Raw genomic sequence first — 26,418 nt, 5'->3', positions numbered from 1 at the left:
CCTCAGCCCCAGTAGGGGTGAGTGTGGGAGTCAATTGACGTGTCTCTCTCACGTGGATGTTTCCCTCCCCCCTCTACACACACACACACACACTTCCTCCTTCCCTTCCACTCTTTCTGGAAATCAATGGAAAAAATATCCTTGGGTGAAGATTAACCAAAAAAAATGTACCTGGTCCCATTCTCACCTATCCCCACTCATTCTCTGCCCCGTGATTGTACCTAATCCAACAAATGAATCAGAATAATATACTTGTGGGTGCTCAAATATGAATTTATGTATTAACTCTCCCAAGTAATCCTGTGATTTTTTTTAATAAAATGATTCAGAAGAGAGGCGTTTTTGTATTCACTGTTCCCTTGACCATATTTTCTGCCAGCCCTACAAGTTGTTTCCCTCCTGTATCTCAGACTTATTTTAAACCCTCAAACTCAGGTCCTTCATTTCTCACAAAAAGTACAGTAATCTAGTTGGTGTGGATTCTTCTAAAATATGATTTCAAGATCATTCCCTGTACGTTAATACGGATCTACTTCATTCCTATTAACTGCTACATTGTATTCCACAGAAAAGCTTATACCATAATTTATAGTCATTCCCCTATTGATAGACATTTAGGTTGTCTATAATTTGTCATTATTATAATCAATGCTGAAATGAACATCTTTATTGTATATGCACCAACCTCTACATATATGAGCATCTGTCCCTGTACTATAGACACCAAAAAGTAGAATTTTTAAGATATAGAGTATATGGTCTTTTTGGTCATAATAAATACAGGAAAATCTCTCTCCAATATGACTACCACTTTTTATCTCCAACCAGTAGTGAATTATATTTGCACATTTTCATATATTCTGCCAACACTTGGTCTTATGAAACTTGTAATATTTGCCATTCAAATGAGTAAAAAAAATAGTTCTCATTCTAATTTTATTTCCATGATTAGTAGTGAGGTTGAACATATTTTATGTTTATTGACTATATATAATCTATATGTGAATTATTTGTTAATTTTTATTCATTTTATCGTTTTATTATTTGTGATTTATTTATATATAGGGTGTCCCAATAATGTATACACACTTAACAGCTGATAGCTCAATTGATGTTTTTCTATTTTCAGACTTAACCCATTGAAATGAATAATAATTCAAAGTGTGTATATTGGATACAAATACTGTGTTATATGTGTGGCTGTGTTTTACCTTCTTATGGTATCTTATATTATTCACATATTTTTAATCTGCAGAAATATAGAACACATATCTATTATGATATTTAAGACACTACTGTGTTGTTTTCTTTCTGGTATCCCTCATTAGGAAGTGAATTGCTTGAGAGTAGCTGTATTTTATTCATTTCCATAGCAACCAGCAAAGAGGCTGGATTATTGGTAGCTTTTTAGTCAATATTTGTAGCATCCAGTTGCTTATGCTTTTAACCCAAAGGGATGACAATGACTCTTAGAATAAAGAAATATTACTGGAAAACCTATAAGCCCTAGAATTGTTATTTTGTATCATTTGTAATAAAAAAATCCCTTTCTGGCAGCTCCAGGAATAGTCACTCTTCGATCTGTTTTTCTAGATCTTGTTCTCAATCTTTCTCACAGGATTTCCCCCTTTCTATTTTCTCCCCAGTGTCTCTGAAAGACAAAGCTTCCCAAAGCAGAGTCTTTGAACAAGACAGCCTCTCACATCCCCACCAAAGGGTGGTATTTATACTGAGTAGCTTTGGAGTTTAAAGCTGTCCCTATGCCCTCCTCTCCTGTAGTCCTTCTGAGAAAAAAACAAAAATACAAAATAATGGGGAGAATAGGAATGGGCAGGGAAAGCCGGCCAACTGATTCAGTATCCACAAGAGTCTTTGTAGGAAATATTTTTTTAAAAAAGCACTCAGGCCCAGCCAGCATGGCTCAGTGGTTGAGCATTGACCCATGAACCAGGAGGCCATGGTTCAATTCCCCATCAGGGTACAGGCCCGGGTTGCAGGCTCAATCCCCAGTAGGGGGTGTGCAGGAGGCAGCCAATCAATAATTCTCTCTCATCATTTATTTTCTATCTCTTTGTCTCCCTTCCTCTCTGAAATGAATAAAAAATATATTTTTTAAAAGCATAGTCTTCATGAGGCCCTATTCTGGGACATTTCTGACTAGATTACCAAGAATGGGGAGGGCCTCATGTGCTTAAACAGAGAAATTATTGTGCTTAAGACAGACCAGCTTCCTTTCATTGCCCCATGCTAATATACAATAGTTTCATCACTATAGTTTACACAGCTAAGGGGGGGGGGGAACCTATCTATTTATGCTATGCCATGTGGAGGAAACATAAAATAGAGACAAAGTCAAAATAATATTCATGGTATTTGAAGTTTAAAATACTTTATTAATAAAAAAGTACAATAATCAAACATAACAAGATTGCTTAGTACCCAAGCACACACTCTGCCTGGATGCCACAGAGGGAGAGTCTCTTTAGGTTAGAACAGAGTAACCTCTAAAGTGGCCATGCGAGCTGAGGAAATCCTTGAGTATTTCCAGGTGCACAACAGGCTCATATATAAGAGATTGTTCATGATCCTAGCCTCAAAGCCATATCTCTGGAGCAAGAACTAGAATAACATAGAGGAAAATGGGGTGCTGCTCTAAAGCACTGAAATAACGAGGCACAAACATAAGAGTTATAGAGACTAAAGCTTATATACTGTTCTGTAATTTCTTTAAACAAACTAACAATGACAAAAAAATCAGTCAGTCCCTTCACTTCGGGCTCCTTTCCCCAACACACATACACAAAAAAGTTTCGGGGACTGCTCTGCTGCTGTGACCTCCTGCCAAAAACCAGGGATGGACAATACTAGGGTTTCTCTTCCTCTTTTCATTCAGAAATACAATGAAAACAGCACTGCCTACAACATACTTAAAAAGTAATGTCCAACACAACTACTGATCCTGGGAAACATCTACTGGAAGGGAAAGAGAGCTAAACAGTTAACAAAATAATCTCTCTCCCTCAGCCCTCAATCCACCATCAGAAAAGGAAATGGAAGGTGAAACCAGAGTGAGAATCATCCTGCCATTGGTATAAATTGCATCCTCTTCCATTCCACTCCCACCCCAAACATCCACCTCACTTCCCTCCTATCTATACTGTTCAGGGTACAGTAAGTGGGGAAAGAGAGAAATGTAACTGGTGAAGTTGAACCAGTGTCTGAAGGGCTCTGGGAAATTGCCTTTGTGCTTCTGACAGGATGACATGTAATGTGGTCCAGGCAGAGTGAAGAAAGGGGAATACAGCATTTGTAGCAATGGATTTTGCCTACCTATCCCTTTAGGCTCTAATATGCTTTGAGTCTGGAAACAGATCAGAATTCTATAATTAATAACAAGGAGAATGTAGGAAAAGTGAAAGTAGAATAGGAAATAATATTGCTTCCAGTGACCACTCTTCAATTATCCTTATTACTGACTCAAATTTAGCTCTATATCACCCAGAAAGCCGAATCCTCTCCATTTTCTAGGGAAAATATAGGTTATTAGAATTATCATCATAGTGATGATCATAATACTTTTTATTCGTTTAGGCATCTCCTGTCATTGTTGCCAACATCCATTAATAAGAATCCTCACAACATTCCTGTGAGGTAGATATTTAGATGCCCATTTTACAGATGGGTTAACTGAGGCACAGAGAGGTGATGTGACTTGCCTAAGGTCAACCAAGTGAGAGATGGGAAAATACGGGAGAGGTAACTTAGGGTAGCACCCTTAATGTCAGAGAGCCATATTTGCCAGTGAGAAAGGATAGTGTTATATTTTACTTTTATTTGGGCACACCTACTTTCTTCTGTGTCCATCTCTCTGTGTAGATATTGGCACACTATGGGGGAATCAATAATTTCCCTAGGCTTATTCAAGGTTGGCTCAATCCCTAATGGTTTGGTTATTGAAGAAACTTTTGGGGGGCAGAATAGATTCTCAAATCCTTAGAACCAAGAACGTAGAAATCCCTAATTCCTAAATTTTGCAGATCACTTTGCTTCGAAAAGTTGTTGGAGTTTGAAAAAATGTTACTGTCATACACATAAGCACTGTGTTCTAGCTGTTATCCACAGTGTACAGATTAACAATTCAGGTACTGCTATATATTTATACTAAAATTGCACAATTGAGCAAGTAGATGTCAGAGTGAGGGAGACAGGTTTTTTACTGTTTGAGTGGGAGGTTACAAATAAGCAAAGGGAAAAGGCTAGAATGATACATTTGGTGATGGACTGCTGTTGGCAACATCAGTATGAACTCACGTTTAGCTTAATAAGATATGGAAGATTACATATAGAAATCTTTGTAGATATGTGTATATATACATGAGTTAGTGTACATACATATATTTGCTTGTTCTGTCAGCTGAGATGGCCTAGAAGCAACAATACCCCAGTAGCCATAAGCATACCTAACCCTAGATCTTGGTTTCTAATACAATTATCCATTAAAAGGAATCGGGGCTCCTTAAAGAAATGGTTGATTATAGGAGTGGGCCAGAAATATACAAGATGAGCCTGGAGCATCTTGTAATGCCAACAAATAAATATATGCTTAAAAAGAAAATGATGGGGGTATGTCAAAAGGACTTGGGAGTTAACCCAAAAGAGCATCCAATGGCCAAAGCTGGAACAATTTGAGCATACAAAATAAAATTTTATTTGCTTATAACCCCAAGTATAAAGTAAATGTGAGTCCATACTGATACAAGTAAACCTATTACATAAATAAATGAGGGAGAAGAGTCAAATCTCCCATGCAGAATTCCAAATAACTTTTTTTGTAGATACTCACACTCAAGGATGTGGTGCACAACTCCACTTTCCTTAAGTGTGGGCTGCATGGTGACTTTCTTGCAAAGAGTACAGTATGGAATGTGGGGGAAAGTACAAAGGAGGGAGCTGACAAACACAATGCCAGCCAGGTAGTCCAGGTTAACATCAAAGATTAAATCATGTGAATTTGATGTGATGAAAAGAGCTGGTTACCTCTATGGTCTTCCTCCTTTTAACCTCAGTTTAATCATAAGAAAAATATCAGACAAATCTCAATTGAGGGACATACTACTCAAAAGTGTCAAGGTCAATAGGAAACAAAAATCTAAAAAAATGCCACATTCAAGAAAAGCCCAAGATATGACCACTAAATGTGACATGGTATCTTGAATGGGATGCTGTAACAACAACAACAAAATGGATATTAGGTAAAAATTTAGGAAATTTGAATAAAGTTTGGACTTTAGTTAATAAAGCATCAATATTACTTCATTAATTCTAACAAATGTGCCATACTAAGGAAAGATGTTAATAAACTGGATGTAGGGTATAGGGAAACTCTGTAGAATCTTCACAATTTTTCTGTAAATCTGCAACTGTCCTAAAATTAAACATTTTATTTAAAAAGAAGTTACCCTCACAAATCTTTCTGTCTTGCCCACAATTCTTTCCACCTAATCTAACTAACCAATTCACATTCTTCAGTTTTTCCAGAATTTTCCAATTATAATCATCAATAGTTATGTTCAACTGACAATTATCTACAGATGAAGGAACAAATCCCAGGATATTGTTCAGTCCCAGCGAACAAGGCTACTTAAGAGCTACAGTTCCTGCCCAGCCGGTGTGGCCCAGTGGATTGGGCATTGTCCCACACACCAGGAGGTCGCAGTTCAATTCCCAGTCAGGGCACATGCCTGGGTTGCAGGCTCAATCCCCAGTAGGGGGTTTGCAGGAGGCAGCTGATGGTTGTTTCTATCTATCTTTCTCTCTCTCTCTTCCTCCCTCTCTAAAAATAAATAAAAACATCTTTTTTAAAAAGAGCTACCATTCCTTTTCATCTGTCTACTTAACAAAATTCTATGTGCTTTTGGTGCAGTACTGTATTGTACTGTATTGGAATCCCTGTATGGTATGAAATACTCTTAATAAATTTTGACACATCTCTTAAAGAATATATAATGATTGGAATGATTTTATTGTTATTTGGAGGGGCTATTAATAAAGCAGTAACAAAATCCCTCATTACTTTGCAGGAAAAAATTGAATAAAGGTTTAGGGGTGGCAGAGATAGCAATATTAGAAATTTTAATTTGATCATCATAGTTAGTACAATAGTATGTTTGATAGCCTTTATTTATAAACAGGTTATATGCTCCAATGCAAAAGATCCTGAGGTCTGGGGCTGGAAGACAGTTATGAACTCTGGAAAAGGGAATCTCAGGATCCAAACTCTGGAGAAAATGGGTCCTTGGACTCTACTGTGAAACACTGTATCATCTACTCAATTATAAGCTTAAGCCAATATGTATGATGGTAAGTCACCTTTAACAATCTTAGCGCAACATAAACGTTCCCTTTCAGTCTATAGTATGGAACTTACACACCGAAAGTCAGGGGAAAGTCTGTTTCAAAATAACAATGAGAAGAAAAAATCCATGTGTCATTTTGAATAATACAGGCAGGCCTTGAATTTATAAAGGTTTATGATCTGGACATTGTATGTTTAAATGAGGTAAATCAATTCTGAGATATTACAGAAAGTGTTAGAAGAGAAATATTGTGTACCTAATGTTATATGCCCATACCGCAGGCACACTTTACTTATTATCTAATCAACTGAGTGTTCTAAAGTTTTCTGAAGCATAACATATGAAATTGGACAAATACTGCAACCAATCATGTAAATTTTTCTCTAATCTGGTTTAACAATGTGACCCCTAGGAGAATGAGTGTGCAGGTCTATAAGGCCTCAAGGAACATCTGTGGAAAGAATCTGACCCGTATTTGTCTCATCTGTAAAATATGAATGATGGATAGGACTAGATGGCTAATAGGATCCCTCATTGGTGCTAGAATTCTATGATGTATTCAGAATGGACAAACCTTGGGAGGTAGTAACCTAAAATATGAAAGCAGGGACTGGTTGAATATCTGCCAAGGAAAAGGGGTTCCATATGAACCTTTAGGAGAGAGGCTGAGTCCAAAGTTAAGTGATACAAACTCCCCCTCCCCCTGAAGAGAGGAAATATGACATGTGGAGGTAGATCTGAGGTCCAGAGCCTGGAACACAGGGTTTTATGTCTCAGAGACTATTATGAAATAGTCAGATTTGGTAACCAAATGTCTATATTATGCAATATGCTATAATGGCTAAAACAAATGCCATAGGTGCTCATCGCAGTTGCAGAACATCAAATTACTTTCTGTATCTCAGTTTTCACTAAAAGCCTCCTATTCCAAATGAAACACAGGAATGCATGCTAATAATGCCATGGAATGAACAAATATTTTTCTTACAACCCCTCACCTTTCTATGACATGGCCCCAGTGTATGATTTCTCATCATGCATTACACTCATAATAGTTGCTTTATGTAAACAAAAGAATAAACAGTACAGTACAGCCCCTCAAGACACTGTCTCAACAGGCTGCCATATGAATGAGGTTTGTGATTACAGCACTTTTAGCATCATATCCAAGTGAAAGTCCCTCTCTGTTTTCAGGATTATCGTGGTTCTGCTTCTTCCTGTCATGGTCCAACATGCTCTTCCTGAAACATTTTTCATCCTACCGGCATGTCAATGTGTGCTTCAAATATTTGTCCTAACTAATATTTAACCCAAAAAGAAGGTGACTGTGCTGTAAAATCCTTAATGCTGAAGGAGGAAGAGAAGGAAGGAGAAGGAGATGGACAAGATCACTTCATCCCCTTCAACGGACTTAAGAAGCAGAAGTGCCCACACTGTGTGAAAACCAAACTGTAAGGACAAATAGGATTGGATTTACAAAACCTTTGAGTTTTGTGTGGGACTCAGTATATTCACTGAGAATGTGTCCTGTGCTCAGGATGCCAATCCATGCTACCAATAAGCTACACTGTTATGCCCTCTTCTCTCTAGGAACTTGAAAAAAAAAAGTCATTTTAAAACACTACCAACCACTTTTAAGTACTGATTTTTCAAAAATATGGATAAGAATTCTAGAACAAAAGGAGGGAAAAACAGGAAAAAAGCAGCATATGTTTGTTCACAGCCTTGAGTTGGATTCCTGTTTTGTTATTGTAGAAAAAGTGTCCCATCTGTGACCATGGGTGCCACACTTTTTATTCAACCTAGACGAAGATGTGAAGATGGAATATGAGGAGCCACCATGGGAAATCAGCTATCTTTTCCTCCAGTCTCATCAACCTGGCTCAGTGAGCTACTCCAGTCCCATCCCAGAGGCAAGCTGAAGTCAAAGAGGAAAAGATGGTCATGACCTCAGCACACACACAGGAATGAGAGCAGCGCAGCTCTTCTAGTGAGGACTGTGGAGCTCACATGGTGTCATGGCGCCGGCGGTGCAGGGACAGGTGGTCAGAGCGAGAAAAGCTCCGGTTGCAGTCTGTGCACCGGAAGGGCTTGATGCCTGTGTGCTTGCGGAAATGGCGAGTGAGCTCATCTGAGCGAGCAAACTTCCAGGAGCAGCCATCCCAGGTGCATTTATAAGGCTTCTCTCCTAAAAGGGGAATAGGAAAAAACAAGGGGAGTCAGCGATGCTTGGACACTGAAAAGATAACAGAGACCATAAGCTTTTATCAAGGCTTTGGTCAAAAGGTGAGGCAATCACTTTGAAGACAGGCTCTCCTTCGACCTTACAGAAGCGCTAAAGAGAAGCTAAGGCAGCAGGCGCTGGCTCCAACAGGCCTTTGCTTGAATCCTGGCTCTCCTACATACCAGCTGTGTGACCTGAAATAAGTAACTTCTCTCTGGCCGGGTCTCTGTTTAATCATCTCTAAAGCTGAAGAAAATATCTCGCAGGGCTGTTTGACATATCTTCTTTTCTGAACACAGCTAGTAAATGATAAACCTGGGTTCCAAACTGAGGTCTTTGACACTTGACCCTGTACCACGCTGTAGCAGCCATATCCTCTCCTCTAATACCTCCGAGCAAATAGTCTAAAGTAGAGATATATCCACAGAAAGAAAATGTGATTCACTAGAAGGAGCCCTCAGCTCAGTCCACAGGCCTTCTTCTGTGTCAGGTCAGAAATTAAAGTGCATGGAGTGGGATGAGGAGAAGCATTAAGTCAAATTTTTTGAAATAGTTCATGCTCAGTATCCGCAGGTTGCATCTGGGTTATATATGGAATATGTATGCTCTGGATAAAAAGCTAAAAGAAAAAAGTAATAGAAAATACATTAACACAAGAGGATCCTATTAGGGTGTGTAGGTCACACAGTACATGTTGAAATACTCAGAATAAAGGCGCAATATCGATATACTTAAATGCAAATTACGAGATACATTATTAACAGTAAGTGAATATCTGGAAAGTGAGGAGAAAAACTGTGGGAAAAGGAGTTTCTCTTTTTACTTTTCTGTGTCAATTGAATGTTTTAAAAATCATGATATCGTATCTTATAGTAAATTTTTTATTTTCTTTGTTTTACATCTATTTTAATTATAGTTAACATACAATATTATATTAGTTTCAGATGTACAACATAGTAATGTGATCATCTCACTAATTCTAAGAATCATAAAACAGAGAAGAGACATTACAATGGATGCCTCAGATATAAAAAGTATTATAAGGGACAATTATGAACAATTATATGCCCAGAGACTACGTCACTTAGAAGAAATGGATAAATTCCTAGAAACATACAACCTACCAAAACTGGCTCAAAAAAAGTAGAAAGCCTAAACAGGCCATCAACAAATAAGGAGATTGAGTCAGTAATCAAAAATCTTTCAACAAAGCCTGGACAGTGTGGTTCAGTGGTTGAAGGTCAACCTATAAACCAGAAAGTCACAGTTTGATTCCTGGTCAGGGCATATGACAGGGTTGTGGGCTTGGTCCCCAATAGGGGCATGCTGCTGGTCAATGCTCAACCACTGAGCCACTCTGGCTGGGCCCCCTTCTACTCTTGCAACTCCATGCTTCCACCACCAACCACTGCACTTAATATGCCCTAGCAAATGCTGGGCTTCCGTTAGTTATTAGAACAAGACAAACTTATTCCCATCTCCCAGCTTTTGTACTCTGCCTAGACAAGAACAATACTTTCCTTAAAGTTTTGGCATAGTTGTCTCCTTCTCATTAACTATGTCATCTAATGTAAGAACCTTTTTTAAAATACTGATTTGAACAAACTTTTAAAAAGCATTTATTAAACAACTGGGGACATCTGATATTAAGGAATTTTCCGATTCCTTTCTTTGAGCACTTTAAATATCTCCTGCCACTCCCTTCAGCTTATTTTTAAATGTCCTTTGCCTTTTAAAGATATATGCTTAAGTATTTATGGCAAAGATAATATGATGTCTGAAATTGGCTTCAAAATAATAGCGTGGGATGGGGGAGTTGGTAGGGGAGTAGAAGGAACAAAATTGGCCACATACTGAACTAATTGCTGAAGTTGTCTTTCTCACATAGATGTTTCTCTCTGTCTCTCCCTCTCCCTTCCACTCTTTCTAAAAAAATCAATGGAAAAATATCCTAAGATGAAGATTAATTAAAAAAAAAAAAAAGACCTACAGGTGATCAATTGGGGATGATGGCCATTCAGAAGACACCAGGCTAAGTGTAGTCATAGGCTGGTTTTATAAAAGCTACCTTAGAGTAGGAACAAGGTATAAGAATAAAAGCCATGAATGGAACCTGATCCATGAGTATAAATGGATCAGTCTCAGAGACTGTGTATGGGGTGTGTGTGTGTGTGTGTTGGGGGTGGGGTGAAGGTGGACAGACCTGTATGGATTCTGCGATGGGCTTTCAGGTGAGAGCTTTTGGTGTATACTTTGCTGCATCCTGCAAAGTCACATTGGTGAATCCGTCTTCTTTTCAAGTCAAGGGACTCTTCTCCCTGCATTTGGGTCATTGCTGCTGGTCTGAGCATAAAAAGAGAAATAGGGCCAAAGAATGATTTTAACGTGAAGTCTAAATAAATGGACATACATACAGTGGGACCACTTCATACAGGCAAATTTATTACTAGACCCTTAAAAGAGGTAATACAGTACAAGCAATTCCCTCAACTAGCCCATTCTGCTCAGTACATGGAGGTTCCAGGAGGTGGCAATGTTTCCTTGGGTGGTTTCTGCTCCCAAAGAGTATGAGCATCTCACTCTAACAAGTCTCATGCTTGTGTTTAAAGAAATACATTTTTCATACAGCATGGTTGCTAAAAACACAAGCCAACTACTTTATTAGTCCCAACATTGGACAACAAGACTGCTTTAAACGTACCGAAAGAAACCTTAGGTAACTGTGCTTTACAGGAAATCTGCAGATTTTTCAAGGGTAAAATTGATGATCTACAATTAGAACCTAACTCTGCCACAATATGCATGTCTATGCACATATATGCACACAAACTCATACCTTTGCTGGGAAAGGTTTTCCTATATTTTGTTGTCCCCAGACTCTTACTATTATGTCTGAGAATTTGCTCTATTTCTACCACAGACACACATATATACATAGAAAGGGACTTGAAGTAAAGACAAAAGTACTCACTCTTGCTGCAGTCCCTGGAAGGCCAAGGATCCACTCTCATTTGCACTTTCCTCACTGTCACTTGGGACTTCCAGTGGAGACATGGACATGGGGTCAACTTTCACTAAAAGCAAAGAAAAGGAGCAATGTGGCTACAAATATATGTGCGTCTGTTATCATTTTTAGGATTCCCAGTTTGGCCCACAATGAGAAGGAGCAGGAAGAGAAATACAGGCAGTCCCCAGGTTACGTCGGACTCGACGTACGTTGTTTCGTGGTTACATCATCATCTCCCATTTATTTATAAAAAAAGTTTCGTCATTTTGACGTATGTATATATGTGCTTTATATTTTTTGTTATTTATTTACCACAAGTAAAGGTCAGGAATTGTTATCTTTCTTTTAATTTTTTTTTTTTTTTACTGTTTCACTTCATTACTGCTGTGTATGTGCTCCATGTGAGTGATGTAGATGCTTATGTAGGTGGGTTCCAACTTACGGCAAAAATGGCGTAATGTTGCGCCATAGGAATGGACCTCAGACGTAACCCGAGGACCTACTACTGTAAAGGAAAGGCCAAGATGGAAGAAGTGTATTTGTGTAGAAGGAAGAGAAGAATATTTAAAATATTTAGCATAGCAGGAAACAGACATTCCTTTGAGGGAAAGATAGTCAGGTACATTCTGGAACATTCTGGTACTAGAATAAGCTTCTCGAGGATAGTGAGTGAGATAGGACAGTGAGTTTCTTCTCTAGGATAGGGTCTGGTTACAAATCGACACTATCTCCAGCCCCCAGGTTCAATGTGTGCTTGTTGAACCATATTCTCTGAATAGTTCCTTGGCTGTCCTAAGACAAATGCCTAGTCTCAGCCCACAGGTGATAATGCATCCTTCGGCTTCTGTGCTCCTAAATGAAAACAAGCCAATGAAACACATACCTGGTTCCTAGTAGGTATTTGATACATGTTACATCCATCCTTTTCCCTATGTTGGGAGAAGCCCTCAAATATTTCTTATTATCAATTACTTGTGTTTCCGACACCTAACAAAACTCAGTCCTGTGGTCAGCGGTCTCCTAGATCCAGTAAAAGCTAGAAACTTAAGGGTGCTAATAAGGTTGAATGGGGAAGGACTTGGCTTGTGCAATCGCCTCCATATATTGATTGTACATCATTCACTAAAATGTTTTAAACATGGCCCTGGCCAGGTGGCTCAGTTGGTTGGAGCATTGTCTTGTACACCAAAAGGTTGCAGTTTCGATTCCCAGTCAGGGCACATACCTACTAGTAGGTTGTGGGTTTGATTCCTGGTCGGGGTGCATACAGGAGGCAACCAATTGATGTCTCTCTCTCTCTCTCTCTCTCTCTCTCTTTCCTCCTTCCTCTCTCTAAAATCATAAACATATCCTCGGGTAAGGATTAAGAAAAAGTTAAGTTTTAAGTATGGATCTCAATATGTATGTGTTTGCATGTGTGTGTATGATATAAATGTGCCAGTATATTAAAATTTTGTGTACATTATGAAAATAAACAAAAAATAACATGTAAGTGGTGAGAAAATACAAAGAGAAATGCTGATACTTTCTCCTTGTGCTGTAATTGCTTTGTGCACCTCTCTCTTGAGGTGGAAGCCTACCATTTTGGAGACCACTGAGCTCACGGTCTTAGCTTAGCTTGAAACTACATGAAACATTTTAAAAATGTATTGTTTATTTAGAAGGACCCTAATGGACTTATGGATATTATGGTGGGAATTCAAAGCCCCTTCAAACCATCCTGAGGTGCTACCACTGCCTTGATCAGTAAATTCTCACACGGGGAATTTTATTTTTCCATTTTGGTTTTTTGTTTGGCTCTCTCTCCCTATACAAGAATTGATAACTATATTTTAATTAACCTCCTCAGGAGATCTCAAAAACAAGATTGTTGTAGCCCTAGCTGGTTTGGCTCAGTTGATAGAGCATCAGCCTGCGGACTGAAGGGTCCTGGGTTCAATTCCAGTCAAGGGCACATGCCTAGGTTGTGGGGCTGATCCCTAGTAGGGGGCATGCAGAAGGCAGCTGAACAATGATTCTCTCTCCTTTCCTTCTCCCTTCCTCTCTGAAATCAATAAAAAAATATTTTAAAAAAGATTGTTAAGAATACTTACATTACCAAACTTATCCTCTAGTCAATGATGGCGTTTTTATTTAAAAGAACACTGCAGAGTCTCAGCAATTTGATACTTGGTATGTTGTTTTTCAGCACCCTACATTTAGTGATGCAATGATCACAAGGCATTGGATTTCAAAGCTTGAAGACACTTAGAAAGTTTATTATATATACAGTTTATTTTATATTGAGCTGAAATCTGGTTCCTAGTCAATTCTACCCACATCTCTTCCCTTTGGTCTTTTTTTTTAAAATATATTTTATTGATTTTTTACAGAGAGGAAGGGAGAGGGATAGAGAGTTAGAAACATCGATGAGAGAGAAACATCGATCAGCTACCTCCTGCACACTCCCTACTGGGGATGTGCCCGCAACCAAGGTACATGCCCTTGACTGGAATCAAACCTGGGACCCTTCAGTCAGCAAGCTGACACTCTATCCACTGAGCCAAACTGGTTAGGGCCCCTTTTTGATTCATGCTAAATATTTATCAGCTCCTCATTTGACATGGATTTGAGTCCTTGAACCATTCTAATCTCTCTCCTCTAAGTATACTCCAATTTCCTAACATTCTTCCTAAGGCATAACATCCAAAGCTGATCAGAATGCTACAGATGTGGTGAAGCTAAATATCTTGAAACACTTTGAAAAGCCATATATTTTTCTTGGATCATTCCCAATTACAAACTACAATGAATCTACTTCCAGGAGGTGGCGGGAACTGGGTGGTTGAGGGATAGTGGTGAAAGGGAGACTTACTTTATACCTTTTTAAATTCTGAACTTATTTTAAAAATTAAGCAGAAGAAAAGATTATAGTATATGAACTTTCTCCTGGACAAATGTTTAAGTTCGTTAATCACATTTTAAAAATATATTTTTATTGATTTCAGAGAAGAAGGGCGAGGGAGAGAGAGATAGAAACATCAATGATGAGAGAGAACCATTGATCGGCTGCCTCCTGCATGCCCCACAATGGAACCAAGCCCACAACCCAGGCATGTGCCCTTGATCAGAATCGATCCTGGGACCCTTCAGTCCAAAGGCCAACACTCTATCCACAGCCAAACTGGCCAGGGCTCATCAAATTATTTTTTGTGGAGAGAGAACCAAGATGGCGGCATAGGTTAACGCCGGAGTTTGCTGCTTTGAACAACTACTTCAAAAGTGAAACCAAAAAACGGAAGGGACATCACCCAGAACCACAGGAACGTTGGCTGAGTGGAAGTCCTACAACTAGGAGGAAAGAGAAACGCACACGGACACTCAGAGGAGGCGCAGTGGTGAAGTCAAATTCTGAGGTGCGGAGTGCGCGGAGTGGGCTGGCGGCGGAGGTCGCGGTTGTTGTTTTCAATCGGGAGGGAGTCGCAGACTCTGAGCTCCAGATCCGGGCGAGTCTTTAGGGACCCAGACTCAAACGGGAGAAACGGGACTGTCTGGCTTCGGTCATAGCGAGGGCAGCTTTCTCTCCGAGCCTTGCAGCGGGTGCTGGGACTCAGAGAGGCAGAGCCCCTGGGGACAGGACTGAGAGCCGCCATAACTGCTCTCTCCGGCCCACCCTGTTGATCCTGTGCGACCCGCCCCGCCCAAGCCCTGCACAGAGGCATTTACCGGATAGCCTCAGGCAAAGGCTAGATTAGCACCTCCCTAGAGGACAGAAGTTCTCTCACTGCTGACACAGCTGATTCTCATAGCCACTTGGCCTGGAGGTCAAACCCTCCCTGGAATTAGCTACAACAATCAAGATTTATCTATAAGACTTCGAACAAAGACCACTAGGGGGTGCACCAAAGAAGCATAACAAAATGCGGAGACAAAGAAACAGGACAAAATTGTCAATGGAAGAAATAGAGTTCAGAACCACACTTTTAAGGTCTCTCAAGAACTGTTTAGAAGCTGCCGATAGACTTAATGAGATCTACACGAAAACTAATAAGACCCTCGATCTTATATTGGGGAACCAACTAGAAATTAAGCACACACGGTCTGAAATAACGAATATTAAACAGACGCCCGACAGCAGACCAGAGGAGCGCAAGAATCAAGTCAATGATTTGAATTGCGAAGAAGCAAAAAACATCCAACGGGAAAAGCAAAATGAAAAAAGAATCCAAAAATGCGAGGATAGTGTAAGGAGCCTCTGGGACAGCTTCAAGCGTACCAACATCAGAATTATAGGGGTGCCAGAAGATGAGAGAGACCAAGATATTGAAAACCTATTTGAAGAAATAATGACAGAAAACTTCCCCCACCTGCTGAAAGAAATGGACTTACAGGTCCAAGAAGCGCGGAGAACCCCAAACAAAAGGAATCCAAAGAGGACCACACCAAGACACATCATAATTAAAATGCCAAGAGCAAAAGACAAAGAGAGAATCTTAAAAACAGCAAGAGAAAGTAACTCAGTTACCTACAAGGGAATACCCATACGACTGTCAGCTGATTTCTCAACAGAAACTTTGCAGGCCAGAAGGGAGTGGCAAGAAATATTCAAAGTGATGAATACCAAGAAACTACAACCAAGATTACTTTATCCAGCAAAGCTATCATTCAGAATTGAAGGTCAGATAAAGAGCTTCACAGATAAGGAAAAGCTAAAGGAGTTCATCACCACCAAACCAGGATTATATGAAATGCTGAAAGGTATCCTTTAAGAAGAGGAAGAGGAAGAAAAAGGTAAAGATACAAATTATGAACAACAAATATGCATCTATCAACAAGTGAATCTAAGAATCAAGTGAATAAATAATCTGATGAACAGAATGAACTGTTGATTATAATAGAATCAGGGACATAGAAAGGGAATGGACTGACTATTCTTGGGGGGGAAAGGGGTGTGGGAGATGTGGGAAGAGACTGGACAAAAATCGTGCACCTATGGATGAGGACAGTGGGTGGGGAGTGAGGGCAGAGGGTGGGGCGGGAACTGGGAGGAGGGCAGTTATGGGGGGGAAAAAAAGAGGAACAAATGTAATAATCTGAACAATAAAGATTTAATTAAAAAAAAAATTATTTTTTGTGAGACAACTATTATCTACCACTGTGTTAGGTTCTCTGAAGACACCAAAAGAGAAATGAAACAGTTTTGTCCTTGAGAAATTTACAATTCAGTTAGGAAGAATGCCCATATACTGTGATACAGGAGAGTAAAAAAGAAAAATGGAGGGTGACAGATGCTAAAATGAGGAGGAACATAAGGAGATGGTAATATTTCAAAGGAGACTTTTACCTGCAGGGGAAAAAAATACAGTGTTAGGAGCTTAGCAGGAGCTAAGTCTGCCTAAGTATGTAGGGCTAGAAACATTATCAACTTGTTTGCCAAAGCATTCCTAATGGCAAAGAAGCTTAAAAACACTCTTCTGGAAAATCCCAAGCCTAGTAAGCATAAAACTATTTTTGAAGTTTGTGTTTTATCTTAAAATGTTATTCAAATTTTACATTTTTCTCTTTAATAAAATCATATTTTAAAAATATAAAAGGTTTTAAATTACTGAACTCTCAAATAATATATAGGTTCTAGGAAGATATATAGTATTTCACTCAAGGATATGCATTCCCCAGTTTGAGAAGCATGGGCTAAACAAAAGAGAGTCACTGTACATTCTTAAGCATTGAAAAGACATGATAAAAACAGTGTGTGTGAAAGATTGTGCTTGATGCTGTGTGCCAGGATAATAGGAGGGGGTAAAAAGAGACAGAAGATAGGGCAACTCAAAAAGAGAATAGACAGTAACTCAGATATGCAAACAGCCCAAGTGCCATCAGTAGATGAGTAGATAAAAATAGCTGTGGTACAGACATCAACCAATGAACTTGTATGCATATATACATGACCCGTGGACACAGACAATGGGGTGAGGACCTAGCAGGGGGAGGAGGATGGGACCAGGCTGGAAGAAGCTAATGGGAGGAAAAAGAGAACCTATGTAATACTTTCAACAATAAAGATTTTTGAAAGGAAGCTATAGTACATATATACAATGGAATACTATGAGGCTATAAAAAAGAAAAATCTCTTACCCTTTGCAACAGAATGAAGGCACCTTGAGAATAACATGCTAAGCTACATAAACCAGTCAGAGAAAGATGAGTATGACATGATCTTACTCATATATGGAATCTAATGAACATAATAAAGTGATGAACAAAATAGGTTCAGAGACATAGAAGCATGGAACAGGCTGACAGATCTCAGAGCAGGGGGTGGGAAGAAGAGATGAACCAAAGAATACATATGCATATATGCATAGCCCATGGACACAGACAATGGAGTGGAGAAGGCCCGGGGTGGGGTGGGGTCGGGGTGGAGGGGGGGCAAAGATAGGGAAAATTGTGGACATCTGTAATACTGTCAATAAATAAATGAGAGAATAGATTGATGGAGGCGAAGCCGAGGAAAGGGGCACAATGATGCTCACCTGATCCGGCATTTTTGCCATCTCCTCCAATGAGTGGGACTGTAATGGCTGCAGGGTTCCCATCTGCAGGCAAAGCAGTATACACCATGGGCAGCGACTGTACCACTACTGGGATGGTCTTCAGGCCACTCATTTTGTTGGGCAGACTGACTGAGGGGATGGTGTGAATCACATGGAAGATCTGCTGGCCACCAGTGCCCTGAGAGGAGGCCAGAATAGAGCCTGGAGTCAGAACGGTAGGGATGTTTGCTAAAGTGCCTGCATCAGATGTCGAAGTGGACACTACAGGAGTCTGGGGAGCAGGCTGCGGCTTGGGAGGACGGATTGGCGCTTGCAGCATGCTGGCAGGCTGGAGAGGAGCCTTGGGCTTGTGAAGGGAGAGGTCGACTGGTTCCACCTGGGGCAGACTGAAATCATTGGCCAGAAGTTCTTCTGGAGGCTCGATCTTGATGTCGTTAAACAGTGCTGGGTTCTCCATGGGGTTGGCATCCAGAAATGGTAGAGATGTCATATTGCCTCTGCCTGCTGTCTTTGGGGGATCTCTGATTTGAACAGAGCCAGTGACCTGAAATAAATTAAGAAACAAATGAGAGATGCAAAACAGTCAGTGCTAGTGCCCTGAAGAAGAGACGTGCGAGCAATGAAAGGAAGATATCTCCATTCTCTTCTCACGGACAGAATATATAAGGAATTGGAAGAAATGAGGCAGGAGTACATTAAAGAGGGAAAAGGAAGGGACACTTTCCCGAGGATCGGTACTAGGCACTGTATCAGGCCATTGGTACAAATTGTTTTACAATAATCTTTATAATAATTCTGCAAGATTAATTAAAGTCAACACTTTCTAAGTATCCACTATAAATACTGGGCTAAGTCCAGTGAGGGCACATATGAATGAGGTATAACCAAAAGTACTAATATACTAACTATAATGATAGAATGATGTGAGTAGTTTATAAGTCATACCATAGTGAGCGATGCAGCAGACATATAAACGAGGTGTTTCAGAAAAGGAAAATGGAGCCCGGCCAGCATGGCTCAGGGGTTGAGCATCGACCTAGGAACCAGGAAGTCATGGTTCTATTCCCAGTCAGGGCACATGCCCGGGTTGTGGGCTTGATCCCCAGTACAGGGTGTGCAGGAGGCAACTGATCAATGATTCTCTCTGATCATTGATGTTCCTCTCTCTCCTTCCCCCTTCCTCTCTGAAATCAATAAAAATATTTTTAAAAGAGCACGAAGAAGCATCCATGTTTCATCTATGTAATTTAGTCAGGCTGCCATCTGCTTTCTCCCTCTGCTAGGCTATGGCACTCTTGGTTTTTTTCATTTTCAATCCCGCATCTCAACTCAGGCCTTGTTCGGGGTCCAAATATTGCTTCAATCTGCTTCTCTAAGACATGACTCTGTGATTTGTCCCACTGTTTCACATACTTCTAAATTACGCAATCCGTCATGGGTGGATACACTCCATCCAGGTAAGGGAGCAATAGAATCCTGTTGGTGGTGGGGAGGAGGGAGGATAGGGAGAGGAAGTTGTCAAAAAATGGCTGTTTCACTTAAAAATTCCTTGGCCTCTGAATTCCCAAACTTACACTCTTATTTTTCCCACATCCCCCATGTATCTCTTCACCTGGCTAGTCCCCTTCCCAGATTAAAGAGGCAGAATACTAGGAATTTCTAAGAACGAACAGGAAGAAGTATTTCTTCTTATAGTCCCTCTTTCATGACTATCAATAATTTTGAGAAATAAAGTTACAACAGAAAGCATAAGAAGAGGTTAAGTGTAGTATCACTTTCCACAAGAATATAGACTGTGGGTGTCGAGAACAAGTAATAAGCAGAACCACATGAGTGACTGATACAGGTAATTTAGCATTCCAGGAGCTCAAGTGTACTAGGGATCAGGGAGAGTTGGAGTTATCAGTGAAAGTTTTATGAAATAAATGGAATTGGAATTTGGACTCTAAGGAAAGTGTGGGATTTGGTAAGTCAGACAGACTGATTGAAGCACGTGCCAGGCAGAAAGAATGGCATAGGGAAAGGTATCACTAAGAATCTTTTAGAATTGTATGACCCAAATAGTTAATATTACAGAGATATTATTAATTTTCCTGGTTGTAACAGTGTTGATGTTGTTAGGTAGGAAAAAGTCAGTATTTATAGGTGATACATACTGAATTATTATTATTATTTTAATATATATATTTTTATTGATTTCAGAGAGGAAGGGAAAGGGAGAGAGGAAATAGAAACATCAGTGAGGAGAGAGAATCATTGGTTGGCTGCCTCTTGCACGCCCCCTACTGGGGATCGAGCCTGCAACCCAGGCATGTGCCCTTGACGGGAATCGAACCTGGGACCCTTCAGTCCACAGGCTGACGCTCTATCCACTGAGCCAAAGCAGCTAGGGCGCATACTGGATTATTTAGGGGTGAAGTTCCTTGATGCAAATTGCTTTCAAAGGTAAGAAATGAGGAGAGAGAGAGAGAGAGAGAGAGAGAGAGAGAGAGAGAGAATGAAAATGCGAAAATATATGCCAAAATGTTGAGAGTAATAAATTGGAGGGGGGAGACATATATACTACAATATGAACTCTAAAGCTGCTCATACACTTGGTCCAAGAAATTGTACTTTCAGGAAATAATCAGAAACTAGAAACAAAGGGCAGGTGACAACCAAGTGCTCATTCATTGGTGATATAAGAATTTGAAGAAGGGGGAGCAGCATGTGTGTACTGAGCTAGAGAGCCACCCATCAATCCTACCTCATGACATAAACAAATCATACAATGGACCAAACCGGGAGGCTTCTGCCCACTAGGATGTGGCCAGCACAGTCTTGTTACAGACTACAAGCTCTGGGGCTTTGTCCCCTGGGGCCTGACCAGTGTTCTGTGGCCATGTACCATAAGCACCTTTGCTGTACTACAACTAAGGTATCTTGGAAATGACAAGAAACAAAAAAAAAAGTGCTTAGATCATGTACTATCCAGAATTTCTACACATTGAACCAATTTCAAAGTGCTTCAAATTCTGGAACCTTAATATACTTAAACAGCACATTGAAAAACATTTTTCAAACTGTACTTAGGTGTACAGAGATTTGAAAATAAGGTAGTTATGCATGCATGCTTGACAAGATTTCACTATTTTTTATTACAAGTTGAATAGATTTTTCTCTAACACTTACACTCAGCTGCCCCCCCCCTTTTTAAATCCTCACCCAAAGATATTTTTCCATTGGATTTTAAAGAGGAAGGGGGCGGGGGGGGGGGAGAGGAAAACATCGATGTGAGCGAGACACATCAATTGGTTGCTGGTAGGTTGAGGGATCGAGCCTGAAACCTAGGTATGAGGTATGTGCCTTTGACCTGAATCAAACCCGGGCCCTTCAGTCCATCAGGGCTCAGCTTCCTTTTAGTATTAACTATGACTAAGAGCCAGCAAACAGCAGATGTTTTGGAATAATTAGCAAGTGTTTATATGCTAATAGTCCCCAAATGGCCACAGCTACAAATATCATTAAAGCAGTACAAAGGCATCATATGTACATGCAACTTAAATTCAATTGTACACCAAGGGCAAAACATTTAATGATTAAAAACATTTTCATAAGCCAGATACTTTATCTGGTGACTTTTAAAAAAGGGATCTGGCCAAGCTGGGATTGCTCAGTGGTTGAGCGGGGACCTATGAACCAGGAGGTCATAGTTCGATTCCCAATCAGGGCACGTGCACAGATTGCGGGCTTGATTCCCAGAGGGGACGTGCAGGAGGCAGCAGATCAACGATTCTCTCTCATCATTGATGTTTCTATCTCTCTCTCCTTCTCCCTTTCTCTTGGAAATCAATAAAAATATATTTTACAAAAGTAAAAAAAAGATCTGTACTAGATATATAAAACTATATACTTAATTTTATAAGCAATTTAAGAGATTTTTAAGGGTAACTTTTACTGTATTTGGGTTTCACATATGCAACAACTTTAGAACTTAACCATGAGCAAAATGGGACTTCCACATCTAACATAGAGTGCTTGGCTATAAAAAACATAATCTGTTTTGCCCTGGCTGGTGTTGTTCAGTGGTTAGAGCATCAGCCCGTACTTGGAAGGGTGGGGAGTTCAATTTCTAGTCAAGGGCATGTACCTGGGTTTCAGGTTTAATCTCTGGCTTCAATGGGCCATGTGCCAGAGGCAGCCAATCTATATGTCTTTCTCACATTGATGTTTCTCTCGCTCTTTTTCTCTCTCCCATTCTCTGAAAAGCAATGGAAAAAATATCCTCGGGTAAGGATGAACAACAACAGCAAAAAAACATAATCTGTTTTGAATCCTTGCTGTGGGGACACCCAAGTTCACAATTTTCTTATCTGTAAAATTGGAACATTAAGAATACCTATCTGTGATGGTTAATTTTATGTGTCAATTTGGCTGGGCCACAGTGCCAAGATATTTGGTCAAATGTTATTCTGAATGTTTCAGTGAAGGTGTGTTTTGGGTTGGGATTAATATTTAAAGCACCAGACTTTGAGTAAAGCAGATCACCCTTCATAATGTGGGTTGGCATCATCCAACCACTTGAAGGCCTTAATAGATAGACTGACCTCCTTCAAGCAAGAAAGAATTCTTCCAGCAGCCTGCCCTTGAACTCAAACTTCAACTTTGCCTTGGCTCTCCAGCCTGCCAGCCTACCCATTAGATTTTGGATTCACCAAGATTCCACAATAATGAGAGCCAATTCCTTAAAATATTTTTTCTCTCTCTTTAGATAAATAAATGATAATAGATAGATAGATAGATAGATAGATAGATAGATATCTTTATATATGTAAAACAAAATTTATCTATATCTACATATCTATCTATATCGAGAGAGAGAGAGAGAGAGAGATAGAGAGATTGAGACATACACATTCTGTTGTTTTTCTCTAGAAAACCCTTACGAATACACTACCCAACAGAGTTATTATGAAGATTAAATAAGACAATGCATTTAATCTCAGAGTGCCTGAAATATGGAATAGTGCTAGATAAATGATTGCTGTTTTATACCCATCTTGCCCCTATTGCCTTGATCCCAGAGACTATTTTTCTTTAAGGCCAGATCTACTCCCTATTTGAATCTGAAGACTGAGCATTCAGGTACTTCTTACAAACCTCCCTTCTTCATCCCTTCTCAGTCCTCAATATGTTGTCTGAAAGAAAAATGATCTTCAGCTCGATAATGATTATGAGGCACTCAACAGTATTATGGCACAATATTAGTATCTCTTTTTCCTGATAACTGACCTGTTTGAATACATGCATTGAGCTACCTTCTGAATTAAGCTGGGCCTTCAAGTTGTTTATGAATTGATCCATATCTGGAAAAGAGACAAGAGAAAGATAATTTTAAAATAGGATCTAACCCACTATATACACATACAGTACGTCATTTATTCTTGGTTACACCTGTTTGTGTTTTTATTAACATGATTTCTCAAGATTTACTAGATACTGAGAAGTCAGCATTTGGACAACATTCTAATTTATATATTATGTTCATCAAGATGGCCCTGGCTTGTCCCCAATAATATGAGCTGCCCACTCCCCTCAAATTCTGTATGCATGTGAATCTGTTTCTTCGAATCTCTCCAGCCCACCATAGGAACATCAGCATAGCTACATAGTTTCCAGAATGCTCCCCTTCCTGGCCTAGCTCTCATTCTAAGCCAGTGATGGCAAATCTATGACACGCGCGTCAGAGGTGACACGCGAACTCATTTTTTTGGTTGATTTTTCTTTGTAAAATGGCATTTAAATATATAAAATAAATATCAAAAAATATAAATCTTTGTTTTACTACGGTTGCAAATATCAAAAAATTTCTATATGTGACACGGCACCAGAGTTAAGTTAGGGTTTTTCAAAATGCTGACACGCCAAGCTCAAAAGGTTCACCATCACTGTTCTAAGGAGTCCCATGCTCCTGTATGGATATTTACCCTAGTGAACTTGTTTACACATCAGCATCAATTCTCTCTAAAGGAATATTTTCTCTTTCTACCTCTCTTTAATATACAAGCCAGGTGGAGTTAATATGAGCAATTTTTTATTTCCCTGTTAGATAGATTTTCCTCCTACGAAACAAAGATACTTGGTGGCCTCATTCAGCTGCCCTGCACCATCACAATCATCCCCACCGGAAGCACATACCAGCATCTCTTTTACCAGATTTCCTTTGATCTATTTACAGTCTAATCTCACTAGAGAGGAAAGCACAGGGCGAGGTAGATGAATCCACAGCTTGCTTACGACTTAATTGGTCAGATTTCAGATTTCGCTAAGTGTCTCCAAGTCAATTACAATTAGTTTCCTCATTTATGATCTGGTTGCATTTCAAAAGGTTGTCCCTAAATCAGTTAATTGTTTTGCTCAACAAATACATTTACCTATAGAAATGTTCATTTACAGGTCACTTCACAATAGCCATTTAAGGCCAAATGCAGTTAATATACAACAAATGCACAATTAGCAGGAATAGAAAATTATAATACGACCACACACCAAGTAAAATATAATTCTAAACACAATTCCTTTATTTATTGAAAGTCAGGAATGGAGGAAACAAGTCTCAATTGAGTGGCAATAATAGACAAAGAATCTTCTATTGGGATTGTGAGAAAACTTCTGAGACACCAGCAAGCGTTTGGAGAATTTTAACAATTTAAAATATCACAAATTTACTCTCAAAGTACATAGATTTTCTTTTCTTTGTTCCAAGTATATGAGTAGAACTGCTCACATATACATCCATCATTCACCAAATCATCTCTGCATAATTACTGTGTTAGAAGTTATAGTAGGCAAGTTGTTATCAGTTTTTGATCTGAGTCAACCAGATATGGAGAGTCAGCAAGTACAGCAGAGAGTACTGACCTGGGAGTTAAATGCCCACAAATCACATCCCATAATCTTTGTCAAGGCCTTTTTCTTTCTAAGCTTTAACTTCTCCGTCTAGAATTTTAAATTTTCAAACTGTTCTCTGCAAAGTCCTAAGGCATCTGAGAAGTCTCTTGGGGGTGGGGGTGGGGTTCATGGAGGAAGATGTGTAGTGAAGAATTAGCATAGAAGTCAGATGCAGAAAACTGTATTTTCCATTAGACTGTAGGTTCTTTGCAGGAAGAGATTTTCATCTTTGATGTTTCTTCCAGTGATGTATTTCAAGGGTTTAGGACAGTGCCTGGCACATGGTAGGTGTTCAATACATTTCCCAAGGTTTTTGATGAGTGACAGAAAAGGGGAAGCGTGTTTTCTCGAGTACAGGAGTTAGACAAGAATAGAAAAGAATAAATGAAAATTAGACAGGTTATGTATGAGAGATGTTTGACATGCAATTAACTATGAAGTATGATGTGCCAGAGACGGTAGTTTATTGTGATTTCAAGGAGGAGTAAAAGGAGATACAACAGTAAAAAAAGAATGTTAGGTCAGATAACTCTCATATAATCCAGAGGAGGGCACCATGGAGTCAGGAGCACTTGCTTGGTTGCTGCCAGAAAAAATCTGGAGGAGAGTGAAGAGAATTCCATTCTTCTTCTCCATTCACATATTCTTCAATTATGCCTCATTAGTCCTATCTGGGGCAACTTATTAGATGAGAGCCATCTCCTATTTGGTCTTCCTCAATCCCTGTGGATTATGAGACAGCAGGGTTGAGGGAGCAAAGTGACTTTGATAACCTATTTAGCCCCTATTGAACCTCAGTTTCTTCACCTGCCAAGGAAAGGGGTTATGATGCTGATTTAATAGGTTTAATGTGAGAATTCCATGAATCAGTACATGCAAATGTACTTCTTTGCATATGAAAAGTTCTCAATATAATTAATTATTATTAAAGTCACCCCCATTATTATTGTTGATGGCCATGTTTAGGTCTGGCCCAGAAGGGTATCTCCTAGGCATCAAATAGTTCTTTCATAAGCTAAGTGTTCTCACAAACGTTCTCTTCCTCTTATATTTATAATCTCAATTTGTAGCACCACCATCAACCCCGTCTCAATCTAAACACTTGAGGGCCAGTTACTTTTGACTCCTCTCTCTCCATCTCCAGCCAATTGGTTACCAGCTGCAATAAATTTTACCGAAGAAATCTCTCTTAAACCTGGCCCTTCATCTTTTCCCAGTCACTTCCCCTTTTAGTCCATTCTCCCACAATGCAACCCAAGTGTGGTAAAAACATGTGGGATCTGGACTGAGCACTTAGGGTCACATCCCAACTCTGCAACTTCTTAACAGTAAGACTCTGGGTAAGTTTTTCCACACCTCTGTGTCTGT

The 26,418-nt window shown here is 39.6% G+C and overlaps 1 protein-coding gene across 2 annotated transcripts in view; it reads right to left on the bottom strand.

Moving 5' to 3' along the window:
• Window positions 1-2,372: 2,372 nt before the first annotated feature.
• Window positions 2,373-26,418, bottom strand: part of KLF8 (KLF transcription factor 8) — a 74,822-nt gene continuing 50,776 nt past the window's right edge. For both annotated transcript variants that reach the window (XM_059680551.1, XM_059680550.1), the window contains exons 2-6: window positions 23,392-23,465; window positions 18,100-18,664; window positions 11,552-11,654; window positions 10,784-10,923; window positions 2,373-8,544 (exon numbers count right to left, since the gene is read on the bottom strand). In XM_059680551.1, coding sequence (XP_059536534.1) covers window positions 8,363-8,544; window positions 10,784-10,923; window positions 11,552-11,654; window positions 18,100-18,664; window positions 23,392-23,463 — 1,062 coding nt within the window. In that variant the 5' untranslated portion in view covers window positions 23,464-23,465 and the 3' untranslated portion in view covers window positions 2,373-8,362. The remainder of the gene's footprint in view (window positions 8,545-10,783; window positions 10,924-11,551; window positions 11,655-18,099; window positions 18,665-23,391; window positions 23,466-26,418) is intronic.

Source organism: Myotis daubentonii, chromosome X, assembly GCF_963259705.1.
Source record: "Myotis daubentonii chromosome X, mMyoDau2.1, whole genome shotgun sequence".
Classification (NCBI taxonomy): domain Eukaryota; kingdom Metazoa; phylum Chordata; class Mammalia; order Chiroptera; family Vespertilionidae; genus Myotis; species Myotis daubentonii.
Note: the sequence above shows the minus strand (reverse complement) of the source record. Positions and strands in the feature narration are given on the sequence as shown.